This window comes from Sapajus apella, unplaced genomic scaffold (genome assembly GCF_009761245.1).
Source record: "Sapajus apella isolate SASKATOON/1434 unplaced genomic scaffold, GSC_monkey_1.0 scaffold41, whole genome shotgun sequence".
NCBI lineage: Eukaryota > Metazoa > Chordata > Mammalia > Primates > Cebidae > Sapajus > Sapajus apella.
The window spans coordinates 1,575,724-1,586,300 of NW_022436981.1; the positions used below are offsets into that span (position 1 = coordinate 1,575,724).

A 10,577-nucleotide genomic window follows, 5' to 3' on the forward strand; every position below is an offset into this window, starting at 1 on the left:
GGCAGAAGGAAGGCGGCAGGGCTGAGGCCTGGGACGGGCAGGGTGGGGAGGGCTGACGGGGAGCGGAATGAAGGCACGCCACGTGGAGATGGTGTTGGACAGTTACCACTTTTTCTGCCCATTCTCCAGTCCTTCCCGGTTCCTAAGGTCCAAACCCTCGCCACGATCCAGGACCCTGTTCCCTTCGTATTTGGAAGGCCCCAAGGCACTTTCATACGCACCTCGCCCCGCCCTCGCCCCCGTGACGCGAGGCGCAGCGTGAGTGGGGATCCCGGCCCACGGGGACTTCCCCGCTTGCTCCTCGTCAAAATGGCGGCCTCACCAGGACTGCCCCAGGGGCCACGGCTGGGCAGAGCCAGCCGGAGTTGCTGGGGACAAGAGAACCCCAGAGGGTCCCTAGGGCAGGGGAGCCTGATAGATGCAAGGTCCTGGTGCCACACCTTCTCCAGGTGCGCAGAGCACTGTTGACGTCTGAGGGTGTGTCCATGCCGCGAGACTGGGGCAGCCAATACAAAGGAGGGGCCAGGGCCAGGGCCCTGGAGCAGCGGTGAGGACGTGAAGGCGGCTGGGCCACACGGCATGGTACAGGCAGCGCTGTGACAACTTTGTCCACTGGCCAGGGTGGTGGGGGCCTCGTTTGTGTTAATACAGGACAGATAAAGGGCGGCACCTCTTTCTGTTAGTCCCTTTGTTAGGAGCGTTAGATGCTGCTGACCCAGATTTACTAGGAGAGGATTCTTTTCCATAAAACGTAATATTCAATGTAGTGAAGGGAGGTCAAAGGCCCTATTCCCTCTTAGCCACCTGAATTAACTTACTAAGCAGAGCAGATAAAAGACGTGGTGGTGGTGGGGTGGCGCTGTTAGGAGTGATGGTTGGTTTTAAGAGGAAAGACAGAAAAACCGAAAGGAGCTGGTTCCATTACCACCAGGGCAAAGCCAAGTTTGGCTTCAATTATGAGCTCCACAGAAAAATTAGGCCCACAGTGCCCAGCTGCGAAAGATTCTCCTTGTTTTGACACAGGGTTTAAGTCAGGATGTTTTGTCCAATTGTCACTGCTTCATGGGTTTCCCAAGAGTGCAGCCGAATGCAGACTCAAGCTGGGTACACTTTCAATCAGGCTTATGGTTTTTGTGCTTGATGCCTCCCTGCCCCTTCATGGGTCAGGTGTCCCCTGCCCTCAGGGGCAGGTTCCATATTCAATCACTGCCTTCTCTGTAGTCTGGCCTGTCCCACCTTTATCCTGCTGGTTGAGGATATGAAGGGAACATATAACATTACCATGGCTGACAGAGCAGGAAAGCATAGAGGAAGTAGGATAACAGGGAGGACCACTGGATCAGCGCTGCAGTTCCAGACTTCAATCAGCATTTTAATTACCAAGTCTATATTTAGCAAGACAATGTGGGAGAGATAAAGAGGAAGGAAGGGGTAGGTGGTGAGGGGGTCTCAGAGGAGCTGACCCACTTTCTGCACCGGCTGCAGAGCCTTGCAGTCCTGGCCAGGAGTTCCTGACCTTGTGCCCTTCAGAAGTGCCAACAGGCATCAAGGAGGTACTTAAGCAGCTACAGCTCAGTGGCAGCTGCAGACCCCATCTGAGAGACATCAGGACTGTCCTTTAGTCTTCCTCCTCTCTGCAGCTGTGGTAGAGAGGACTGGCCAAGAATTTCAGGTGGGGTCAGTGTGACTGCAGGGTCACAGCAATAGCCTTGGCTGTGGCATTGAGCATGGTGGTGGGAAGCCGAGCAGCAGGGATCATGGCAGGGATGTCTCTGGGGACCCTCTGAATGGGTGGGATGTTGGGGCCCTCCAGTGTGTCCAGGATCCCTGAAAGGAAGATGGAAGGTGAGTGAGGGTCAGATGGGGCCAGGCCACTGGACATCATATCCTGCCCTTTGCCCTAGACAGCTGCTTTCCCATTCTCCCCCACCCAGGCCTTCCTGCCACTTACCCTCTACCACTTTGTGGTAGGCAAAATGCAGATAGAGCAGGAAGAGCATGTGTAGAGCAGCCAGGGTGCCACAGAGGAGCAGCCGCTGTGTGGGGCCCACGGTCCGAGACACCAACACTGCTACCTAGGGACACGAAAATATAGCTCAAAGGGCCTGGCTCCAAAGTGAGAAGTGGGTACAAGACAACCCCACCCAAGGCAGAACCTTCTTTGAGCCCCTCCCTCCCATTTAGGGCTCTTTGTGAGATGGACCGCTCCAGGCTGTCTTCCCCAGCTCCCTGGGAGGACAGCCCACCCCTGGAAGCCTCTTGCCCAGCTTACCATGCGCATTGTGGACAGCCCACCCACCAACAGCCAGAAGAGGTAGAAGAGGGCATGGAGGTGGATGTTATAGGTGATGAACAGGACAATGCAGTGCCCAAAGAGGCCATAGCCCTGGGAAGGAGGACAGTGGAAAGGAAAATCACTCAGGTTGGACTGGTTCTGACCCCTCATAGGGAGCCTGGGAAACAGATGGTCCATTGGCCCACTCCACCCATTCCAGGCTCTGGGGCCCCAGGACAGATGCAGACCAAGGCCTGGCTACTCTTTTTAACATCACCCTTGCCTACCACCATGCCAGGCTCCTTACCAGCAGTGCCAGCATCTGCAGCATGGTGATCTGGGCGTTGCACAGGTAGGCGAGGAAGTAAATGAAGGATGAGACGCCCAGCCAGTAGCCGAAGCAGGTGCCAATGGCTGTGCCCATCAGGGTGCCCTCCCGCTGTGGGGTGAAGGCTCTACTTAGTCCTAGGAGGCTTCTGAGCTCAGCCCCACCTAGGGTCTTCCACAGGGGCTGTTCCTATCTCATGTCACCATCGTGTCCTCAGGCAGCTTTCAACCTACTTCAGCCACCCCCCCACCCAAAGTCCTCTGTCCTGCTTACGATAATAGTGTCAGATGTCTTCATCCCGTGGAGTAGGATGGCAACCAGTGTGAAGACCAGCATAAGGGGTCCATAGAGTTCACCTGCAATTTTCTGTCAATATACCAACTCATTCAGGCCGGAGGGTACAATGGCTTGTCTGTTTATACCTTCCCAGGCTTTGCCTGGTGGTCCCACCCTCTGCCCTGGTGCCTCCCCCGGCTCTCCAGACATGCCACCCTCTATTCACCTGGGGGAAGTTGACCATCTTGATAGGGATCATGGACTCCAGGAGCCTGAGAGAGGAGAGGAGAGATGAAAGCAGAGGCAGCACTAGGCCATGAGGTTCTGGAGGGCGAGGCCTGAATGTTACTCATCTCTAACTCCAGGGATTGGGGCCTGGCCTAGAGGACATGTTGGATGACAGGGGAGAACAGGGTAGTAAAGATATACAGGGAATGAGGGAACCATTTCCTTGCTCCTAAAATTACTTCCAGGAAGGTTAACCCTCTGAAACTTAGCTGACTGAAACAGCAGCTATGTGGAGAACTCAGCCCTGCTGGGCCTTCAGAGAGGGCCTGACCATGTATCTGTCTCCCCATCTCCCCTTGAAAAGACAGGCAGACCTCAGCAGAGAGTACCCAGAATTCAAGGCTGTAATGGGGAAGCCCTGGGAAAGGTCTAGTCAGCTAGATGGAAGGTTTAGAATGAAAGGTGTTACTGAGGGAACAGTAAGAGTGCCTCCAGGCACTGTCGAGCATTTTCTTGAAAAACATATGTGAAGTGGTAAGAAAATTCAGTCACCGTTCCCCCCCCCATCCCCACCAAGTGGCTAGCTCTTAATCATACCTTGGATTTTAGCTAGATTTTACTTCCTTTGGGAAACCTGTCCTGTCCCACCCACCAACCTGCTATGGCTCACATATCGCTCCCGTGTGCCCCATCATAGCATGAGGACTGTACTGTGATTGCACTCAAGAGCAAGGCTCCCATCCATCTTCACCACTGAACCAGATACAATTAGCATAGGGTCTGCAACAGAGCAAATGCTTAATAAATACTGGCTGAGTGGTCCTGGGTATTTGCTTAGCACTGATTAAAGGATGAACAACAACAAATAAAACAAGCCAGGATTAAATCTAGTTCTTGAAAAGTCACTCAAAAACTATGCCCTGATATTCTGGTTCAGAGACTGTTCTGGTGCTGGGAATAAAAAGATAAACAAGATAGAGCCTGCTCTGGGGGGAAAATTCCAGGAATAAGAAAGGACAGCAGTGCTGAAGTGCTGTCTGTTGGAGGCAAGTGCAGAGTTCTATAGGAACACCAGGAGAGAACAAACTGGGGATGGGATTGAGGAATGTGGAACAGGGGAAGTGACATCTGAGGTAGGTTTTGAGAGAAGATGAGTAGTCGGCTAGATGGAAATGAGAAGGAAGGCGGTGTGTTATGATTATTTGTGTTCAGTGACAGGTGCAGTGATGAGAGGTGATGAGGTCACAAAGAGGGGGAGCCCACCAGAGCACAGGGCTTGAAATCTGATTGTAGAGTGCATGAAGGAGTAGGTGTTAAGAGGGAAGCTTCTTCAAGAGAAGGCTCCTCACCTGCTTCGCACCTGGGCAGGCTCCACATCAAAGTAGGGTCTCAGGATGTCGATGTTGGCATACAAGCTGAAGGCCCTGGAGGCTTGTCTCTTCCCAGCCTGCCACATCTGAAGGAAGATGGGCACAGGTATTGTGGAACTCTTGGCATTAGACCCTGTTGCCTATTTTCCATTTGATTTCTACCAGGACAACCTGGGGCAAACATCACCAATACCAACTCCAGAACATGGGACATACCTAGGTTTACTTTTCCACCTGCAGGGATCCCATCTTGCTTACCTGATCAGCCACCTGCCGGCTCAGCTGTCCCTTAAAGCCCTTCATGCCCAGGAACTCTCCATCCTCTTCTTCAGCAGCAGCCGCATCAGCGTCTACTTCTTCCTCGCGCAGGCGCTGATGCAGTTCACCCATATCCTCGAAGCTAGAGCCTGAGGTATCATCCATGTTCTCCATGTCAATCACAGCTGAGCCTCCGCCCTGTTAAGACAATGGCTCCTAGAGTGCAGGACTTTTCTGTTCCATCCATTAAGTCCTCTGCTCATCCCAGGGCTTAGGGCTTTGTTCTTCCACTGCTGAGGATACGGCTTGGAATCACTACAGATCATGCCACTCCATTCCCCCTCATTTGCTCTCAGAACGCTTGATTTATAGCCTTGACTATCTTTTCTAGCCTGGGAAACCTACTAGTCTTCCATTCAAGTCTCTCTCCTACCTTATCTATCAAAGACTAAAAGGTTGAAAAAGTATCCATTTCTTTCCAAAGCCTCAAACAAAACTATGACCACAGTATGTTTTCAGTGAGTGCCAGTGAATCCCACCCAACCCCACTCTATGCCTGACCCCGACTAACCTCCTAACTTGTTCCAAGAATACGTTCTTCCTAACGCCTCGGGCGGGCCCAGAGACCCGAGATCCTCAGGCTAGAGTAGTAGACTAGTCTGGCCCTTTCAGTTTGTGTGCAAGGCCCGAAGAAGGCAGTTTTGCAAATGGAGCGAACTTCCAGGCCCCGAGGGAGAATCCCCAGGACACTTCTGGACATCACCGGCCCTCGGGTTGCTGACATCTGGTGCCTTGGGGCCATTACCTGGATGTTTTCTTCGAACCCTCCCCATTCCGGGCCAGCTCCGTTTCGGGCGCCGCCCGCCGGCGCCGCTGTAGTTGCCATGTCCCTTGAGGGCTCCCGTCCTGAAGCCCAAGCTAGCCCGGCGCTCGGAGGAGTGTGCGAGATGGGAGTTCCAGGAAAGGAGAGGTCCCGGGTCGAGTAGAGGTGGGATCAGCCGGAACACAAAAAGGAGAAACCCGGATGTTTGGACAAAACCAACTTCCGGAAGTTGGGGACGTGGATGGAGGCGGAGGACAGTCTCGCGATATTTAAGATTCCAGGAGGCGGTGCGTTGCCACGGAGATGGAGCTGTGCTGCTAGAACGCACGCGCCAGCTAGAGCCTCTAGTCTTCTGGGGAGATTGAATATGGCGGCTGCTCAGGCAGTGGAAGAAATGCGGAGCCGCGTGGTACTAGGGGAGTTTGGAGTTCGCAATGTAAGACTTGTGGCATTGAGCTCAGGCGGGAAGAATGACAGCGGAACAGGGATGGGTCTTAGGATTGGCGTGGGTGTAGCCATAGGCTCACTCTCCCTTCGTGGACAAACTCATCCCTTTGCTCTAGGTCCATACCACTGACTTTCCCGGTAACTATTCCGGTTATGATGATGCCTGGGACCAGGAACGCTTCGAGAAGGTGAGTGGGGCCGGAGTTGTCCGGGGAGGGTTATGAGGGCCAGACCCTGTGATCTGAGCAGCCTGTGTCTGTCTCAGAAGCTGCTCTTGGGGGTCGCTCAGTTTGTAAGTTTGTTGAGCATTGTGGTAGACGCTCCGTTTACAGGCCAAGTTAGACACGGTTTCTACCCAGTTCTGCAAACAAGATGTTCAGTCTTGTTGAGGAATGGTGGTATAAACAAGTGAATCTAGTGTAATATGGTAAAGGTGGTTGATAGCTATGAAGATGGCAGGATTGGTGTGGGGAGCATTATGCTGAGACCAGGAAGAGGGACCCAGAGGTACTTAACATTTCTTGAGGAGGGAACATCTGAATTGAGCTTTGAACGGTAAGTAAAGAACAGGAGTTAAATTAGGAAGGCTTTGAGTTTCAAGTCAGTGAAGTTGAGGATATACAGGTTTTGTGTGTATTTAGTCTATTTAGTCTATTATTGTTTCACTTAGCTTAAAATAAGGATTAAAATTGCATTTAAATAGATCACTGAATGTTACTGTTTATGCAACTGAACTTTGTGTGGAGCTTATAAGCATGATCTATAAATCTGTGCTTGGGAAAATTTTACTTTTTTTTAACCTGCTGATACAAGGAATAAAGTATGAACAATGAAAAAGGTTAATGCGTTTTCATCAAAAAAATTATGGTGTGAAGTGTGCTCCGGGAATGTCCAAGCAGTTCTGACACTAGTGGTAGGCAAGATTGAAGTGTGTCTTGGGCACTGTTGATGATAGGGAGCTTGAATAGTTAAGCAGACATGATTAGATTTGCAACCTTGATAGCTGGGAGGGAATGAGTTTGAAGAGGATCATATGGAGCAGGCAGATCTGTTGTAAGTGAAGCTGAGGTTAAACTAAGACTGATGGTAGAAATAGAGCAAAGGAAGAATAGGTAAATTTGTGATTGCTTTGGTAAAGGCTGTTGGGGTAGCATAAAAGGACGTTTTGGCTTGGGAACTGCTTTGATGCATTGGGTCTGGGGAACAGGAATGATGATGCATTCTTTCCTGCATATGGAGAAATCTAGCAGGCTAGAAGACTGCATGTTTGAAATGAGATCAGAAGGGAAATAAAATTTTGGGAGTTGTCAGCACAGATAGTTGCTAAAACCGTTAGTGTGGTTAAGGTCACCTGAGAGAGAGACAAGAACCTGGTAGATTTTAGAGATGGGCGGAAGTTGTTGATCATCAGAGAAGGAAGAATGGAGCTCAGAATCAAACCAGGAGAATAGTTCAAAAAAGGAGGGGATATTTTTTTTTTTTTTGGAGATGGAGTCTCTGTTGCCCAGGCTGGAGTGCAGTGGCAGGATCTCGGCTCACTGCAACCTCTGCCTCCTGGGTTCAGGCAGCTCTCCTGCCTCAGCCTCCTGAGTAGCTGGGATTACAGGTGCACACCACCATGGCCGGCTAGTTTTTTGTATTTCTAGTAAAGATGAGGTTTCACCATGCCAGTCTCAAACTCCTGACCTTGTGATCCACCCACCTTGGCCTTCCAAAGTGCTGGGATTACAGGCATGAGCCATTGCGCCCGTCCAGGAGGGGATTTTTTAATCAATGCCAGGCGTAACAGAAGTCTTGTAAGAGGACTGTCTAGTGTCAGCATGACTAAGCCATGTGGTGGGTTTCTGTTTTTTAGTAGAATATCTTCTGTGGATGGTTTGGTTGGGAGCCATATTGGATAGGGTTTTAATGAATGAAGACAAAAATGGAGACTTTTCATGAAACTAAAGCAAGCACTGGGGGAGAAAGAACATTTAATAAGGGACATCTGGGCAAAGGGTGGTTTTTGGATGAGTGGATAATACTTGGAATCATCTGAGGGGGAGGTATAAAGAGCTATTACAAAGAGAGCAGGCTTCACTTAATGTTTTTCCTGTCCCTCTAGAATTTCCGTGTGGATGTGGTACACATGGATGAAAACTCACTGGAGTTTGACATGGTGGGAATTGACGCAGCCATTGCCAATGCTTTTCGACGAATTCTATTAGCTGAGGTATTGGCAGGCATGGTGACAAGGTTGGATTTGCTTTGGGAACTGCACTGACACTTGGAGTGTTACTTGTCAGGCTGTCCTTCCCTTCTTATTTTTCCTGGAGTTTTCCTGGCTAAGGATTTTATCTTCTCCTTCTTTGTAAATTTCTCATTACATTCTAGGAAGAGAGGTAGCTCCCTACCTCTGGAGGTTGGAGTTTGTGGGGATAGGTAAGGGGTCTATTGGGTTTTTGCCGATAAGTGATTCTTTTTCCTTGGGCAGGTGCCAACTATGGCTGTGGAGAAGGTCCTGGTGTACAACAACACATCCATTGTTCAGGATGAGATCCTTGCTCACCGTCTGGGGCTCATTCCCATTCTTGCTGATCCCCGTCTTTTTGAGTATCGGAACCAAGGTGAGAAAATGAAATTTTGGGAGAAGTGGACTGTCTGGGTTTAAATCCTGGTTGACTATGACATTGGGTAAGTACATCAGTGTTTTTCATCTGTGAGAACACTTGCTCTGTCTTCCCAAGCTTGCCAAGATAATTAAATGGGAAACACGTAAAGCATTCAGCATAGTGCTGGCACTCAGATATTTACTAGTTCTTAAGAGCTCCCTCTGTTGGTGCAGGAGACGAAGAAGGCACAGAGATAGACACTCTACAGTTTCGTCTTCAAGTCAGATGTACTCGGAACCCTCATGCTGCTAAAGATTCCTCTGACCCCAACGAACTGTACATGAACCACAAAGGTAAGTAGTGGTAGAGTGAGGAAGAGCCACCTCTGGGTGGCTGCTAGTTTTAAGGACTGAGACGTTCTGACACGTTTTTCCTGCAGTGTATACTAGGCATATGACATGGATCCCCCTGGGGAACCAGGCTGATCTCTTCCCAGAGGGCACTATCCGACCAGTGCATGATGATATCCTCATCGCTCAGCTACGGCCTGGCCAGGAAATTGACCTGCTAATGCACTGTGTCAAGGGCATTGGTGAGAACCCTGTGGGCCTTCCTGGGAAGGGCAGTGGGGCCAACTGACTAAGGAACTCAGCCGAGATATTCCCGGTAGATAGAAAGCCAATAGGATTATGTTTTTTGCTGTAAGTAGCTTAGGAAGAATGAAGAAGGGTTTCCTATAGGCAGATTTTCCTTCTTCCCCTCCAGGCAAAGACCATGCCAAGTTTTCACCAGTGGCAACAGCCAGTTACAGGCTCCTGCCAGACATCACCCTGCTTGAGCCTGTGGAAGGGGAGGCAGCTGAGGAGTTGAGCAGGTGCTTCTCACCTGGTGTTATTGAGGTGCAGGAAGTCCAAGGTATAGTATTTGGGATGCTGTTCAGGTAAGGACACAAAGCGTATTATCTTTGAAGGTGACAAATAAGAACTGTGGGCTCCTAAAAGTGTAACATGGTTTGCTGCTACCAAGTGGCAAATTAGAAAAAAGAATCAAAAAACATGGTTTGTTCTCATTAGGTAAAAAGGTAGCCAGAGTTGCCAATCCCCGGCTGGATACCTTCAGCAGAGAAATCTTCCGGAATGAGAAACTAAAGAAGGCTGTGAGGCTTGCCCGGGTTCGAGATCATTATATCTGTGAGTATGAATTGGTGAGATGGGTGGGCAATGCTCTTTGGTGCTGCAGCTTCCTTCCAGTGTAATTATAAAGTTTATGAATAACAGGGGCTTCCTACAGGCAAGCCCTGCCCAGGCTAAAGTGTCTCTTTGGTCCCCAGTCTCTGTTGAGTCAACAGGAGTGTTGCCACCAGACGTGTTGGTGAGTGAAGCCATCAAAGTACTGATGGGGAAGTGCCGGCGCTTCTTGGATGAGCTAGATGCTGTTCAGATGGACTGAGCTTGGATGCTCCTGAGGCAAGCTGAAGCTTTGGGTTCTGATGGACCTACCCTACAGGACTGCTGTACAGAGAGCCCAGTGTGACTTGGGATCCTGAGTTTTCTGGGACAATTCTAGCTTTATTTTTAATCAATACATTTTGTTAAATGTGCCATAGAATGAGACTTTTAGGCCTTTATAAGGCCTTAGATGTAAATAAACTTATGTCCAAACAAAAACTTTTTGAGACTTTTTTTTTTTTTTTTTTTTTTTGAGACAGTTTCACTCATGTTGCCCAGGCTGGAGTGCAATGGCGCGATCTCGGCTCACCGCAACCTCCGCCTCTTGGGTTCAGGCAATTCTCCTGCCTCAACTTCCTGAGTAGCTGGGATTACAGGCACGCACCACCATGCCCAGCTAATTTTTTGTATTTTTAGTAGAGATGGGGTTTCACCATGTTGACCAGGATGGTCTCGATCTCTTGACCTCGTGATCCACCCGCCTCGGCCTCCCAAAGTGCTGGGATTACAGGCTTGAGCCACCGCACCCGGCC

At 50.0% G+C, this 10,577-nt stretch overlaps 2 protein-coding genes across 8 annotated transcripts in view; one reads left to right on the forward strand and one right to left on the reverse strand.

Annotated features, from left to right (window-relative positions):
* Nucleotides 1-1,345: 1,345 nt before the first annotated feature.
* YIPF3 (Yip1 domain family member 3) lies at nucleotides 1,346-5,801 on the reverse strand. 4 transcript variants are annotated; one of them, XM_032299509.1, is made up of 9 exons: nucleotides 5,541-5,795; nucleotides 4,736-5,025; nucleotides 4,457-4,563; nucleotides 3,106-3,151; nucleotides 2,877-2,969; nucleotides 2,583-2,714; nucleotides 2,273-2,386; nucleotides 1,952-2,075; nucleotides 1,346-1,827 (listed from the first exon to the last, which is right to left on the reverse strand). In XM_032299509.1, the coding sequence occupies exons 2-9, from the start codon at nucleotides 4,907-4,909 to the stop codon at nucleotides 1,679-1,681; spliced, it is 939 nt and encodes a 312-aa protein (XP_032155400.1). In that variant the 5' UTR covers nucleotides 4,910-5,025; nucleotides 5,541-5,795; the 3' UTR covers nucleotides 1,346-1,678. The 4 variants fall into 4 exon arrangements, with proteins under 4 accessions (XP_032155400.1, XP_032155402.1, XP_032155403.1 ...); XM_032299511.1 differs by having other exon boundaries at nucleotides 4,736-5,028; nucleotides 5,541-5,787; XM_032299508.1 differs by having other exon boundaries at nucleotides 1,347-1,827; nucleotides 4,736-4,933; nucleotides 5,541-5,801.
* Nucleotides 5,802-5,814: 13 nt separating this feature from the next.
* Nucleotides 5,815-10,577, forward strand: part of POLR1C (RNA polymerase I and III subunit C) — a 42,053-nt gene continuing 37,290 nt past the window's right edge. For 2 of the 4 annotated variants that reach the window (XM_032299506.1, XM_032299507.1), the window contains exons 1-8: nucleotides 5,815-5,994; nucleotides 6,122-6,193; nucleotides 8,110-8,217; nucleotides 8,479-8,611; nucleotides 8,830-8,949; nucleotides 9,036-9,188; nucleotides 9,362-9,511; nucleotides 9,670-9,786. In XM_032299506.1, the coding sequence (XP_032155397.1) occupies nucleotides 5,926-5,994; nucleotides 6,122-6,193; nucleotides 8,110-8,217; nucleotides 8,479-8,611; nucleotides 8,830-8,949; nucleotides 9,036-9,188; nucleotides 9,362-9,511; nucleotides 9,670-9,786 (922 nt within the window). In that variant the 5' untranslated portion in view covers nucleotides 5,815-5,925. Of the gene's footprint in view, nucleotides 5,995-6,121; nucleotides 6,194-8,109; nucleotides 8,218-8,478; nucleotides 8,612-8,829; nucleotides 8,950-9,035; nucleotides 9,189-9,361; nucleotides 9,512-9,669; nucleotides 9,787-9,926; nucleotides 10,276-10,577 lie in introns of those variants that run through there. The other 2 variants (XM_032299504.1, XM_032299505.1) reach the window with 2 other exon arrangements.

What these genes read in the sequence shown, in the direction of transcription:
- YIPF3 (XM_032299508.1), bottom strand. Translation starts at nt 5,621, where the DNA reads ATGGCAACTACAGCGGCGCCGGCGGGCGGCGCCCGAAACGGAGCTGGC. An exon ending in TGCAGATGCTGGCACTGCTG is followed by an intron (nt 2,387 to 2,582) that starts GTAAGGAGCCTG and finishes CCTCCTTCCCAG; the next exon opens with GGCTATGGCCTCTTTGGGCA. An exon ending in GGCTGTCCACAATGCGCATG is followed by an intron (nt 2,076 to 2,272) that starts GTAAGCTGGGCA and finishes TCGTGTCCCTAG; the next exon opens with GTAGCAGTGTTGGTGTCTCG.